Here is a 15,918-nt window from a genome sequence, read left to right as displayed (position 1 = left end):
GTGACTCTCGCCCGGGATTCTACCTTGGTACCATTACTCTCATCTGTTATAAATATGAGAATTTCTGAATGTTTCATTAACACCTTCTAAATATAATGCAAACGTATGAGAAAGCACATATATGCAATTTTGTAATGTTCTCTGAAATGAAGAGCTTATCTGAAAAGAATTTTTTTACAGCTCTTTTTTTTAGTCATTTTTTTCATGTATGATCACACTTGTCTTGGAATAAGTTCTAATGTGAATTGTTAAATTTATCTTCTGAATAAACCTCAAAAATACTTATAATAGTTACCATTGCCAGTTCATTGAAGACCTCTTATTTCAGGCTTCAGTTAGATAACATGTTACATAGTTTTAGCACTACTATAAACCTGTCCTAAGTTCTAAAACACTGGCTATTAATTTTTATGTGATATTTTAGTTTGAAACATTGGGGTGACAATTTCTTATGTTGCAGATATTTTATTATATTAAATATAGGTATAAAATATTAATATGAGTTCAGTTATGAAAATTACTTTGAATGTCTCTATGTGGACTTACGTGCTTGATATACAAATTAGTCTGTGTATGAGAGAACATTAATTATAATATTTCTCTTAGTAAAAATTAGATTTTAATCTTATTTAATTCTATCTAAATAATCATTAAGATGTTTAAAGTCTAATCTCATATATTATGCTTATTAACATTAAATTGTTTACATTCTCGAAGTTTATTTCACGTTATAACTAGAATTGACATTTAAATCAAACTTAGATTTCTGAGATTTCTGATTTCAAACTACTAGTTTCACTTCTGGGGTGGATTGTGAAGAAAGATTTTTATATAGTTAGTATATTAAATGCTGTAAAACACAAAACTTTCATAAGGTAGAAAAGGCCTAATTCTACTTTTCATTTCATTATTGGGGGACTTAAGAAGCTGGTTTCAACTAAGCACTGACATAGCCTGAGTCTTAGGAACCTGTAGTTCTCAGTTTCTGTGATCCTCAGTTGGGCTTTGCAATCAGACCTGGATTTCACTTCTTGTTCTAGAACATTCTGGCTTTGAAGCATGGTGCACTTGGGATGTGTTTGGGACTTACGAGTTGGTGAGGTCAACTGGTTTTGTGGAACAGAGCAGCTTACTTCATCTTCCCACCCAACCCCACTTATTTTCCTTACTTTAGAAAATGGAATGATAATAATACCTAATATCTAGGAGAATAGTTAGCCTCCAAGTATCTGAATTCCCACACCCCTTGTCTCAGGACAAAACCAAAAATAATAGCTGGACATGGAATATCAGAATAAGCTGCAAGAGTTGATACTTCCATTTGAAATAGTTGTCTCATTTTTAAAACAAAACCATCTTCTCTTTACTCCTCTCCTCTCCTTTTATTTAGCGTAATTTCTAAGGCATACTCAGTAGGCACTCAGTAACTTGGTTGCTATTATTACAATACTTAAGCTGAATGATCGAGGCCCATGATGGATTGTGTTGGGGTTGGTGTAGGGCAGGGAAAGAGTGGGTGGAAGCGGAGAGGATGGCTGGGATACACGGGAGCACAGACGGACAGGTTTTCATGTATCTCCTCAGAACTGGTCTTCAGCTAAGGGAAGAGCATAATTTTCTTCTTTAAAATAAAGCTTTTTTTTTTTTCCTCTTGAAAAGAGTATTCCTTTTAAACAGATCACATACACTAAGAAAAAGGAAGGGATGAAGAGGAAGGGGAGATGATTTTAATTTTTAAAAAAAGATGAGTATCTTTAATGAAAATGATACATGTCAACCGTATTTTCTCACCTTTCGTACCTGGTGTAGTATTGTTTTGTACTATGTTATCATGGAAACAAAGGGTGTGGAGATTTAGGTATTTGGAGGCTGATTCTTCACATAACCCTTCCCTCTAAAAACACATTTTTTTGTCAATAAGTAAGTGCCATTTAGATTTAGGTGCTTTCTTCAGAGGGAATGCTTCAAAGTAAAAACCATCTTCCTATTTAAGAGATGAGAAAACCTAGGTAAGTGCTGTAAATTGAAATGAAGTCATACACATGGAATGCCAAAAGGGGAATTAAAATCTGAACACCCTGCAGATGGGTTGTTTGTCCTCTGTCCTGTGTCAGGTCCCATCATTCATGAGAACTGTTTGCTTTTTTTTTTTTAATTGTTTGGGATTCATTGAGGGTACAAAGAATTAGGTTGCACTGATTGATTGCATTTGTTAGGTCATGTCCCTCTTATAATTGTGTCCACCCCCAGGAGGTGTGCCATTCACCATACCCCCCCGCTCTTTATTTTATTTGTTTCATTAGATAGATGGATGAGACATGAGAATAATCTAAACTCTAATTACTCCTTCTGCTGATTATAGAGAGCTCTGAGGTGGGGAGAAATCTTCTAAAATCATAGTTAAAATGAAATGTAAGAATTTTCCGTCACATTCATTTATTTCCTCTTCTCTTTCTCCTCCTCCCTCATAATCAATGTTAGGTGAGGTCATACTTAGCTTTTAATATCACCAACCTGCAATCCAAGACTTACTAAGTGTATCTATTTTGTTTCATGATTTCTTTCCTCTAGCACTGCTTCTATTGTCTGAAATTCTCAGATTCTGGCCATATTAGGAAGCAAGATGGAGCTTTTAAAGGTTTTTGGCAGAAGAATGATAGGATCAGAATTATCAATTGAGAAAATTTAAGTCGATAGCACTTTCAATGGACTTGTGATAGATTTAGGGCAGTGAAGTAGGAAGGCAGAAGACAAAAATCAGTTCCGCAGTTGAGAAATCAGTGAGGTTTTGGTGTGAACTGCTTCAGTTGATGCTCTCAGTGTACACATTTGAAGAACTTTACTTTTCTACCATTTGCAAACAGGTTTTTCAGATTTCTAGTGAACATGAAATATTTATTCTTAGCTCAAAAAGTTGTAATTCATTACACTCAGGAAGTGTCAGCTCAAATGATTTCTGGTCTAATAAAATGGGTATAAGTGGGAACATAGAATTTAGAAGGACATAATGTCAAATCTTTCTCCAGCCACTATTGAGAAGCACAAACAATCGCCTTACATGAACAGAAATATGAATATCAATCTCGTACTTGCACATTGAGGTCCTTTGCTGTTTGCACACTTGTGTAATCTCTGTTAATTAAGAATGAGCTACACAGAATTCCATGTTTGACAGTAGGCATATTATTAACTTTCAGCACAAACATATTTTAGAACACTTTGTAGGAAGATTGGCCATTAAGTGTATTACATGTGTTTTCTGAGAGTATTTCAGTAATCTAATAAGTTTCTTCCATCTGTACCTAAAGGAAGTCATTTCATTGGTTAATGCCTCCATTCGTAAGGTCATCTAAGCCAGTCAGCAGGCAATATTTATAAATCTCATAAGGAATGTGCCACAAAATGATAAAGAAATAAAGAATTTTGTCCTGAAAGAGGCTCAGTGTGACGTGAATTCTCCTCTATGGACTATTACACAGAGCATGAGCAAATATCGTTAGATGCCAAGAGGCAAATGAATGATCCAGAAAAGACACCAAGGCATTTGGTGGGAGAAATCGTTTTACCATGTATCAATAACAGCGTTTCTAAAGCAGTTAGAGAAAGTGTTATTTGCAGTTTAAAGATGTTAATGGATTTTTTCATAAAATTGGGAAGAAATCATTTAATTTTCTAAGGTATTACCCTCCTAAAGAATGTTACCTTATTAACTATAGTTTATGTTTTTCACTAGCAATGGACATCATTGCCTGCATGACTTGTCTTTGTGAAATTTAATTGCAGTACATAAAAATGTTGTGTAAGCTCTGCTAATATATTCATTCTCTCATTTACCTAGTATGTAAGATGAAAGGATTTTCAATATCAATAAATGAGTGCGTTGATACTCTTTTTCAGATATGTTCACAATGATCTGATTATAAAATTATGGTCAGTTTATTGTTAATTAAAGCCAATGTAACTGGAACTGCTATTCCCATATCTGTTTTTTATTGTATCATTGCTGAAATTTTATTAAGTATCTATCTGTGTTTGATGCTTTTTCCTAAAAGAACAAAATTTTGCATAACAAATCCACATTGCATTTTCCAGAATGATTTTAAATGTATTTGCGGCAGAAACATTAACGAGATTTGATTGCCGAAATTTCATATACCTACTCCAGCAGCTTGCGAAGAACTCCAAATAAGAATGACTTTAAAAGCTCAGTATCAGAGTATTTGTCAGTAAAACAGCATGTTTTTTATGTGAAAGAGTTTCATTTAACTTTGCAATGATTAATATCTATTAGGAAATTTCTTCCATCAAGCTCCAGAAAACTTTGCCTGGTTATGTTACGTGGCCCGTAGTCAAAAGCTTATGATAATATCACATCCTTTCAAGGTGTATTTGTTGTGGTATACTTACAGTATATTGAATTTAATGAGGGGAGACATGAAATGGAGAAATCAGAGCTAAAGCATGGGCCATAATTTTTAGAGTGAAACTATAATGCTATAAAATTAGACTTTGTAGTTTTGAAATGCAAACATTGATATATTTCAAATGTGTTCTTTAAATGTGTTTCTTTTATTTTAGATTGATGGGTAAGGGTATGGCCTTTCAATTTCAAGTTCCAAATTTACAACACCATTTAGAAACATGATGAAGAGAAAGTCATTGGTAGATCATTGAATTAACTGAGTGTTCAAATGACATTACATCCTATTGGTTCTACCATCAGTCTACCTTTTGCAAACTCTTAATTCATATTCAAAAGAGCTCCTTGATAAAAATCTAGTGATTGCTACTAATCTGACTAAGCATTCTCAGAGATTAAAGTGTGTTTCAGATTGTGCACTTAAAAACAAAAAAATCTAGTGATTATTTACATAACACATTTAACTCTTTCTTGTGAATATGTCTTTCCAAAGTTAATATGTTATCTTCCTCCTTTTAAATTGCTCTAATTTCAAGTGGTTCAAGAAGCAGAGTTCTTCAGATAGTTCTTATACTTTGAGAAGACTGGAAATCAGAATTTTCTAATTCTCAATAATGAAACACTGTCTCTCACTTATACTTTAGAAGCAAGTTAACAATTCTGGTTAGTGGTGCTCACAAACTGAAAATTATATTTAGATTTGCCTGCACCTGAACAAGTCTCTAATTATCATTAGTTGTGAAGGTTCAACTCTGAAAGAACAAGGGCATTTCTGCTTATACATGTGTACTGTTTTATCTGGAAGTTTAAGAATGTTCTGTCGACCTCAGAGAGATGTGATTTACAACAATTACTTGGAAGGAATTGAAACAAGAATTGCACCAGTGCTACTTTTTGCCTTATAGAAAATGCCAAATTTTCAATAAAAATTGATCACAGTTGATGAATGTTACTATCGAGCTCCTCATCTAGCTATCTATATCTGATTTATACAAATTATAGTATTACCTCCCAAATATGTTTAAGAGTCATGTTGTATCAATTTTTTTTCCCTGTACCCTGGTACTCCTTTGGGTGGTGATGAATCATAACCACTGTGGGTGCTACTTGTCCCCTACATAAATTGTCTAATATTGGTTTAAATAGTCTCTTCAAAATTTTCAGTTTTCTAAGCTACTATTGTTATAAGATCCTCCAAGAGTTAAATTCGTGGAAACTAAACATTTCATTTGCTTTCAGGTCTTTTCCAATGGTCACCTTGGAAGTGAAGAATACGATGTTCCTCCCCGGCTATCTCCTCCTCCTCCAGTTACCACCCTTCTCCCTAGCATAAAGTGAGTTTTGTTCAATTTGGACATCACTTATCCATGCAGAAAGATTTGGTATAGAGTGGTTTGGAGGTTCTCAGTACAGAAGCAGGATGAGTAGAAAGACATCAGTAAAAACAATCCAGCTGGATTTATGAAGTACCAGAAATAAAGATGTTTTCGGCTTTTTGGCTAGTAACCACAGCTTCTATGAGACTTATCTGAACTCTTGAACTTGCATATACAAGTACAGGGCGAGGAAGCTAAGTGTTCCTTGCATCAAAGAAGGGGATGGTGGAGTAGCGCAATGAGCTCTCTCACCGAGTTTACCTTTCCTCCGCAGAAGGAGTGCATTGTGTATCTCACTACCCGATTTAACATCGTAAAACAATCTTTGGTTCCTCCAATTTTTTATTTCTTAGATCTATTCAAGCACTAAGTTCTATTGATTGTTGTTCTCCAGTTTCACATTCAGCTCACTTTCCCTAAGTTTGCCTCAGAGCTGGACCACTAAAATAGCCTCTTATCTGATCATCTGATGTGATTTCAGATTTAGTATCAATGGATTTAAAGCTAGAAAAATGTGATAACCTGGGTGTTGCATTTGAAAAACGTGCATACAGAGGCACACTGGACAGTTAAGTGATCTCTACCCGAGTTAAACCAGGTGAAACCAAGTATCCCAATTCTCCTTTTTCTGCTCTGTATATGAAGTCAGGCCTTCCCTCCAGTATGTTTTGTTCACTGCAGCAGAAGTCATTGAATTTAAATTCTTTCTTTCCCAGGTCACTTTCTCACTCAAAATATCCCTTTTTCAACTGAATTAACTCAATACTCTTCCACTAGCTAAGATCCTACAGAATTTTACCCATGTAAACTATTTTTCAGTGATTCCTAATGGCTGCCCTCTAATCCTATTTGGTTTTTTTTCTGGGTTTGTGAGATTTTTTATACTATTCTCTCTGACATTCCACCTTTTCAGACTATTTATCCGAAAGGTCTGTGTCTTAGGCTCTATTTCTGATGTGGTTATCTGTGTGACTTCTTTGGGTGTAATGATTAAAACTGATTTGCATTCCTCTTCCTGACATTTATTTTCTGCACATTTAATTATATACTCTGCCATACTGTTTTCTAATTTTAATGTGGCTCTCCCAATTAAAAAATGTATAAGGTTCTGAGGGCAAATCCTTATCTGTATCCTCTGCTTCTCCATAACACCTTACCGTATGTTATATATAGTAAGGACATGGAAAATACTTGGTCTCTTGTTCTAGTTTTAGCTGCTGAGGTCCTCATTTCCAGTTGAAAGTCTTAGAATTTCTTCATTCCTCTCTGTGCAGATCACTGAATTCCCACTATGTACGTGAATGCAAAGGAAAGATAAGCTAAATCCCAGCCCTCAAGAAATGTGCAATCTACTTTAGAAAATAAAACTAACACAGATGAAATCACTAGCGAACACTGTACACTAAATTTATAATGACAAATTGTTAGTTTTAAATGAATTTGAAGGAGAAGCTTGTCAGAGATAAGGTTATTTCACAGGGAGGATGAAAATTTCCTGAGTCATGGAGGATGGACTCAATTGGACAAGGGCATGAGAAAAAGCAAGGGTGTTGAATTGGACGTTGTTCAGGGGGCAGTGGGAAACACAGCTAACGGACCGTTCTCCAACAGGAACTTTTCTTGGCACTGCCAGATACTTAGCGGACATAGGAGTTGGGAGCAGTTACACATACTTGGTGTAGTAGGCCTTAAATCAGTGACAACATATGATGAGATCTAGCCCTGAATGAACTCTGGATTTATGTGTGTGTAATAAAACATCGAAGCTCAATTACCTCTCATAATTCAGAGAGCATTAGAAAATGAAGTAAATGAAATCTTGGTAATTAGAGATTAAATTTTTACATTTTCTTTATTAATAACATATCGGCAAGTAGGATGAGAGATAGAGGTTGTGCTTTACTTCATTTGTATTTAACCTAAAGTTCCTGCTTCTGTAAATAAAGCAAGAGTAACAAATTCATATTAAAATGTATTTTGCTGATAGATCTAATACTTGAATTTGTAAACACATCTAACATTGGCCCCGTAGTTGTATTATTCTTTCTCCCCATTTACTCTTGATTTTCCCCAATTACTTAGCTGCGGAAATATTTTTAACATTGCATGTTTAACAGTAAATCAGCTTTCTATTCTGCATGCTGCAAGTTAGCCACAGTTAACAATGCAAGTGTTAGCTTTTAATGGTGAATTTTTTCTCTCCTGGTTATTTTTGTTTCTGATCCAGTAGTTAACAGTTGTTCATTGCAGAAAATATGCAAAATATACAAAGAAAAGATAATTACATAAATGTAGGCATACATATCCCCTAAATATCGATGTATAGTTTTAACTTTTTGACTTTTTATGTAGACTTTTCTTATACCATTTAGATTATAAGTAGAGATTATTTTGTGACTTCATACTATTTTAAGTATTTTTCTTAATCATTTATACATTGTTTATTATGAAACTAGCACAGAACTCTGATGTGAATGATAGAATAAAATTAGACTGGGTTCCAAACATGACTCCAACATTACATATTTGTCTTATTTTAAACAAAATAACTTTTCTGGGCTCCATTTTCTCTCTCTGATTATTGAGAGGATCAGTTTAACTTAAATGATCTCTGAAACCCTTTTGAGCTTCAAATTTTTAGGTTTTATGCAATGTGTTTTTTATGGATTATGGATGGCATTAATTATGTATGAAATTTTGGCAACTTGAATTTTGTCTGTAGTCAGGTGATGGCGTCTGAACTCACTTGGATTACTACGCTGGTTGATGATCATGGTGAATGGCCGTGTTGGCCTCATTCATCAGTGTACAGCTAGAGTACAGTGAATGTAAACTCCTGGCTCTGAAGAGTCCTGGAGCAGTCACTTAGGAAAATGTCACTCTTTGAATTAGGGTGTTGAGCATTTAAGATTCCATTTCCACGTGAGACTCTTAGTGCATGTTTTAAAACCTGACCGAAGCATAATTATAATTTGCTACTAATGTAAGCTTCTGTAGTTCTCACCAGTGCTAAATAAAAAATGTCAAAGCCAGCATTTATTTTTAAATCTATGCTGTGTTGTCATAAATATTTATTGAAGTATAATTGTTAAGTATGATATTCTTACTCTGATTCCCATTTACATGATGTTGGAGGCGACTCAGTAATAGTACTTTCTTCCTATGTGACTTTTACTGTGTAAATTATCTTGAGACCTAAAAGGTGTAGCATTTATTTCTAAAAGACATACTGTTGTAAAAGTAAGCTGAAATTGTAATTATTTGTTTAGATATACTTAATTTTTCTGAAATAATGTCTTTTCTAAATGATTTCTATTTAATTAATATCTTTGCAACTTAACTGTAAATATAAAATTTTGAGTAAATGCTTAAAACACAGTTGTTATTTTTCGAGGGATAATAAAATATCCTTAATAGTCAAAATTATTTCTTTAGTAAATTATATTAACTTTGAAGCAATTTGATTTTTTAATATTAAACCAAATGAAACACTAACCAGTTGAGAAAATACTTATTTTACTTGACACAGTATGTTGGCAAATAAACAGGGTCATCATTATATAAATAATAATGGAGTAATTGTTTTCAGGTAAGATAAGGTTGGGGAATGCCTGTTTTTAAAAGAATATTTTCTTGTGGTTTGTCTTCTAGAAATAGACTTTTTGTACTCTGACATAAAAATCTTTGACTTTCAGCTCGGTGCCCGTAGCCTGGTAGTTAATAGCGCCAGCCACATACACCAAGGCTGGTGGGTTCAAATCTGGCCTGGGCCAGCTAAACAATGACAACTGCAACCAAAAAATAGCCAGATGTTATGGTGGGTGCCTGTAGTCCCAGCTACTTGGAAGGCTGAGGGAAGAGAATTGCTTAAGCCCAAGAGTTGGAGGTTGCTGTGAGTTTTGATGCCACGGCACTCTACCAAGGGGGACGTAGCGAGACTCAGTCTCAAAAAAAAACAACAACAACATATCTTTGTCTTTCAAATATCTATGAACCAATATTACTTGGTGTGTATTTTTGTCAGAAAGCTTTTGTTAGAGATGGTATTCTTGATTATTATTATTATTATACATTTTTCTAACTAGATAAAGTGCTTATGTTTCAGGTGTAATGAATTGGGAGTCAAAATATCACCTTCTCGGTCCTATTTTCATCCACTTGCTTTACTGACTGGAGGTTCAGTATGAATAAGATAAAATCTTTTTCCTCTTTGGAATTTATTCTCTACTTAGGGAGGGCAAAAAGTAAACAAATAACTATATTATAAATTGTCAGCTAGTGGTATGTGCTAGGAGGAAAAATAACCAGAGAAAGGAACAAATAATGTTAGATTTATACTTCAGATATAAAAGGTCTTTCATTAGGAAAGACCATTCTGAAAGGATAATAATTGAACAGAGACCTGAAAAAAGTAAAGGAGTGAGCCACGTGGTTATCTGTGTGAAGACTGGATAGAACACAAGTGCAAAACAGCTGCAAACAGGTTTCTCATATTTACAAACAAGTTAAAGTTTATCTTAGGGCTTAGTGGTATACCTGAAGTACTATTCGTTAGTAGTATACCTGTTGATGTCATGAAACACCCGTCACAACTAGCATGTGTGTTGTAAAACTCACTCTAACATTTTAGGGAAATGATTTATTTGTGGCACCCATACCATAATCATTTCAAATGGTTTTACTTCCTCTCTGGCCTATGATTTCCTTGAGTTAGGCATTTTTCCTGTTAGAATTAGGATAGTATGATATAAAACCAGAACAAAGGGAAAAATGTACATGGCAAGCTCTAAAAATTCTCTTTTAATAAGATAGTTTTTATAATACTGCCTTCAGATATTATTAAGTGAAAAGAGAAGCTTGTAAGTGGAAAATAAGCAAAATGATGTATCACATTTAAAATGCTTTTTTAATGTTTTCACTCCTTATGAGCTTGGTCATTTATTTCTGTAATGACCAGTCATTATTGTTGTTTAAAGCTTGGAAGTGCTCAACTACACACATACCATGCCAGGCCTTGGTTGTCTGAAGGCCGACCCTTAATCATTTTCCAATGTATGACAAATAGAAGAAAGATACAGGTGAATCTGTAGAAAGCACAGAAAAGTATGAAGTATTCATAACAGAAAAGATTGAAATTCGAATGAAATGACTGAATTTGTGGCGCAACGTCCCATGAATTTCATAGGTAGACAGTGAAGATGGATAGCTTTACTTTGCTTCCCGTCCCACCCCTTGCCCCTGGAAAGTTCATGGCGTAATAGAGGTATCGTATCAGAAATTGTTCAAATGAAGGAAAGAACAGCGCTTGGCAAGGGTGATGTCTGAGGTACAGCTTGTAAGGGTTAAAGCTAATGTGATATTCAGAAGATCAGCCTTCCGATAGTAAGCCTTTCACGCTGGGACTTACATAATGCTCTCAAGGGAAGGCATTTGTGAGCCTTCAGTTCTAAAATGTAAAAGTCACTAATTAAACGTAGCATTGCAGAATATCCACCTGTGCTGGCCTGACAGTTCACCTGTTTCCCGGTTTGTCTCAAGCATGCACATAGATAAAATGAATGTATTTCTCACTGAAGGTTCAAGTAACTAGTGAAGGGAATTTAGCAAGGTGTGCAGGTTGGGAGAAGGTGGCTATGCATCCCTGTGCACTACCAGTGCATTAACTGAGGAGTGACAGCCACAGTGCAGAACCCTCTGTGAGTGGAGGGTGGTTACGTAAAGGGGTGCAGCAGTGGGTGTGCACGGTAGCGTGGTTTACTTGGCAGCTTTAACTTGGAAGCAGCCAAATCTGATTTGTTCTAATTCGTCCCTCTGGTATCCTAAAAATTTCCCATAAGTTAAATTGATGACTGAAATTGTCTCGTGTTCCATGAGTTAACATTTTTTTTTGTACTGCCAAAAGTAATGTATGCATGAATAGATAATGATAATTATCTCATTTTTAAATGAGTTTGTAGAGAGCAAAAAAATAATTCCAAGTATAATTACGAAAGAGTGTAATTGTTTACATGACTTCAGATTTGTCTTTTGGTATTTTAGATCATCATATTTAGATCTTCTTCCAGTTTTTCTTTCTGTGGTAGAAACTGCTTTAATTTTTCTTTACAGACTGAACAAGATGAATTTTTCATAAAAATTATGCAATATTGGGGCGGTGCCTGTGGCTCAAAGGAATAGGGTTCCAGCCCCATATGCCGGAGGTGGCTGGTTCAAACCCAGCCCTGGCCAAAAAAAATGCAAAAAAAAAAAAAAAAAATATGCAGGGCAGCGCCTGTGGCTCAGTTGGTAAGGCGCCGGCCCCATATACCGAGGGTGGCGGGTTCAAACCCGGCCCCGGCTGAACTGCAACCAAAAAATAGCTGGGCGTTGTGGCGGGTGCCTGTAGTCCCAGCTGCTTGGGAGGCTGAGGCAAGAGAATCGCTTAAGCCCAGGAGTTGGAGGTTGCTGTGAGCTGTGGGATGCCACGGCACTCTACCGAGGGCCATAAAGTAAGACTCTGTCTCTACAAAAAAAAAAAAATGCAATATTGAATAAAATGCATTGAAATATTGTATATTGTTTTATTTTTAAGAGAACATAAATACTGATCAGGAAGTTTACATTAGAAACATAAAAATAAAACTTGAATCTTTAGAACTTCAATAAGATGATGATAAAGAACATCTAAATATCTTCGTTCATATTTAGATACAAAGCACCACTTGAAAACTTGTTTTCACTTCTGTATCTGTCACTAAAACACTTCAGCTAACAGTATATATTGCATTCTCTGTCATGGAAGGTAAAATACAGAATTAGCCACAACAGATAGGATTTCTAAAACTTTCCATTTTTGACTGATAATGAAGTACTTCTTTGGAAACATAACCTTTGGAAATAACCTACAGCAGGCAGATCTTAGAACCTTCCTGACATTGATGTGGCTGCTGAATATTTCATCAAAAATGTATTTTTTCTTTTATAAAGTGTATGCTTGAGTTATATGGAAAAAACAATTTATTATGAATGAAACTATAATAGGACATATAGAAAGGATGTATAGCGTATATTTCTCATTTCATTTGGTAGTAGAACCCATTCTGGTCCTTGAGTTAGCTAAATTGATGTCAATATTTACAAGAATTTATTTGAAAGTAATGTTTTAAGTTCCTGCTCCAATGTTATCAAATCACCATTTTGCAGCTCATAAATTTACCTGTCTTCAATTGAAAAGTAAATCTTCCAGAAATAAATTATAGTGGGTATAAGTAACCCCTAGATGATTAATAAGGTTCTTAGCTAGTGCCCTGGGCAGTGACATCAGACCTGAACTTCCTGCATCACTGTACTTTCATCTCCCCATAAACTGCCATGTGAATTTGAAGGTTGGTCAAATAAACAAGAATTTAATTATTAGTATTAAAAAATTCTTCCAAGATGTGTAAAAACACACTTTTGAAAAATCTTAGAAGAAATTTTCCTTTTATCTCTCAACTTCCTAGAAACTTAAGATACTATCATGGAAACTTGAAAACCTTTAGGTTTTTCAAAATGTCATCTTGTAATGGGCATAAAGAAAAGCCCCTAAAATTGTTTCTGTTCTAACAAGAAGAAATCAAAATGAAAGTTACTTCAGGTTTGATGGCTTCATATACCAAAGGCCTCTTGCTCCCTCTACAGAAGGTGCTTCAAAATTGCAGCCACTTTAAATTTTTTTGTGTTTTAATGAAATTTATTCCTCATGAATGTCATGATGATTAACAGAAAGATTTGGATCAATATGTATTTCCAGTGTTTTGAAAGGTAGTTAGTTGTCCTAAATTTGGTCAGATGGGGTTTTTGAATTTCTACTTTGTCGTTTTTCATTGACATCAACAAGGGTTAAACTCTGTAACAACAATAGTGAAAAACAGTAGGATTTTCTGTGCCTATTTGTTGGGATTCATTTTACCGTGTTTTATTTGCCACGATGGTTGAAAAATGCTTAACATTTTCATATCAAATGATAGTTTTACTCATTTCAGTTTTCTTGAATTTAGTGAGGTAATTTATGCCTTAAAAATAATGTATGCCAAAGATGTAACATAAAGTTTTCTCATTTTCTACTTCTAATTATTCTGTTCACTTTTGGTTCTTATTACTTATTGGGGAAAAAGTCTAATAACTAGAATCATAATTTTCCATGAGAGTTAAGTATTATTAAAAAGTGAATTTTTTCAACTATAAATCGTATTCACAAGAGACAAAACATTTGCTACTTCTGTAAAGACTTCATTAATATATAAAACTACTATATACATACTTATAACACTTTATCTATTGAAGTTAAACAAAATAAAATTTTAGTATTTTTGCAGCTTTGGTTTGAATAATTTTGTGCATTTTGTCTGACAACTCCAACACCTTTTAATTTTATTTAACACATTACTAGTTTTTTCTTATTTTGTGCCATTTAATATTACAAGGATGAAAATTATGTTATCTAATCAAGAGTCTCAACAAAAGATCAAATATCCTTTTCATTTGTATTTAGAGTAAAAATGGCTCCTCTGATGTTACTTTGTAATTGAAAAATGACCATAAGCTGCAAAATGACTTCTTTGATTTGAATATATTAAATTAGACTTGCCTGTTCTGAATATTGTGCTAAAACTAGATTGGATTTTTTCCCCTGATAGGTGTACTGGTCCATTAGCAAATTCTCTTTTAGAGAAAACAAAAGACCCAGTAGAGGAAGAAGATGATGAATACAAGATTCCTTCATCCCATCCTGTTTCCCTGAATTCACAACCATCTCATTGTCATAATGTAAAACCTCCTGTTCGGTAAGAATATGGACAGCTTTTACCACCTTACATCTGCATAAGCATTGTATTTTGTGATGTTTGTTGTTAAGCAGTCGTATCACATCTTTTTTATTTAGTCAGAAATACTTGGTTGCTTGCTGAAAGCTTCTTCCTATATACCATTTTTTCCATTACTTTCAGAGAAAATTAAAAGATGCAGATTTCCCATTAATCAGGATGCCATTTGACTAGTAAGCATAACAAAACATTTTGTTGCCCTCTCAAATACTCTAATAAAACTTTGCTATGTTATTTCATATGCTGATGATTAGTTTTTGGATTTTCCATAAGTTATTTTAATGCATTTTATCATTTCTAAGCACATATCTCACATATCTCATAAGAAACATTAAAAAATTAATGCTTAGAAACGTAGATTGTGGTAGCCTCCTTTAGAGTTTGTTTTTAATGATGTATAGGCTGGTATAATGTATATTCATTTCCCTTCTTGATGTCCTTCCTGCTTCCACTCAGATCTTGAAAAAGTGGGGAAAAAATACTTAAACTTGTTTTCTTTAACTGTTTTTTTATCAAGTACAATTTTGCCTTTCCTTGGATCAAATAAGAATGTAGCGTATATTTATTTGTTTTTTTCATTCTGTTTGTTTATCCTCACTATCATGGGGATATCCTTGGTTTCTGAAGTGGAAGCCCCACTGAGCTGTGTGAATTCTAATGGATTACTTCTACTGAAATATTTAGTTGGGCTTTAAGTAAAAAGCATGATTCTGCATTTATATAATTGAATTAGTAAACTGGAATTATATTTCTTTTTTTTTTTTTTTCCTGACACCTATGAGGGACTCAACAATCAAATCTCTGCTTCAAAACTTGCTTTCTGGGCTCCACGTCCTTTGAATAACATGCCTGGAGCTGTGCCTGGCACGCACTGACTGGGGCTCACTGACCGCTGGTGGCCTTGCATTCCAGAGTGTCTGCCTTGGCTGACTGAGGGATGGAGGGCTGGGGAACACTTCAGTCATCTTAGTGTGCCAGTTCCTTTTGAGGTCAAGTACATCAACTGAAAGCATTTTATGAGTGGAGTGTTCTTTTCTTTCTAGATGAAACATTAAAAAGAAATGAGTGCCCTTCTTCAAGTATCTCACTGAGGTAGAAAATACAGTACTCAGAAAAGAGAAGCAAATATTCATTTTAACCAGATGTCCGAATAAGTGATCCCCGTTAGCATTGTGAACATTGTATGGAATTACTGCCCAGGATTATTAGCAGTCTGTAGTCCAGGACATCATTGTTTTTTTTTTTTTAAGCAAGAGCCAGTGCAATTCTTGCTAATTGC

General features: G+C 34.5%; 1 protein-coding gene across 6 annotated transcripts in view; it reads left to right on the top strand.

Annotated features, from left to right (window-relative positions):
• The window catches only part of CBLB (Cbl proto-oncogene B), a 213,759-nt gene that overhangs the window by 166,296 nt on the left and 31,545 nt on the right, over window positions 1-15,918 (top strand). For 4 of the 6 annotated variants that reach the window (XM_053565169.1, XM_053565171.1, XM_053565168.1 and 1 more), the window contains exons 13-14: window positions 5,660-5,754; window positions 14,454-14,600. In XM_053565169.1, the coding sequence (XP_053421144.1) occupies window positions 5,660-5,754; window positions 14,454-14,600 (242 nt within the window). The remainder of the gene's footprint in view (window positions 1-5,659; window positions 5,755-14,453; window positions 14,601-15,918) is intronic. The other 2 variants (XM_053565173.1, XM_053565172.1) reach the window with 1 other exon arrangement.

This window comes from Nycticebus coucang, chromosome 16, assembly GCF_027406575.1.
Source record: "Nycticebus coucang isolate mNycCou1 chromosome 16, mNycCou1.pri, whole genome shotgun sequence".
NCBI lineage: Eukaryota > Metazoa > Chordata > Mammalia > Primates > Lorisidae > Nycticebus > Nycticebus coucang.
The sequence above is the reverse complement of the archived record's forward strand: the minus strand, read 5'-3'. Positions and strand labels throughout refer to the sequence as shown.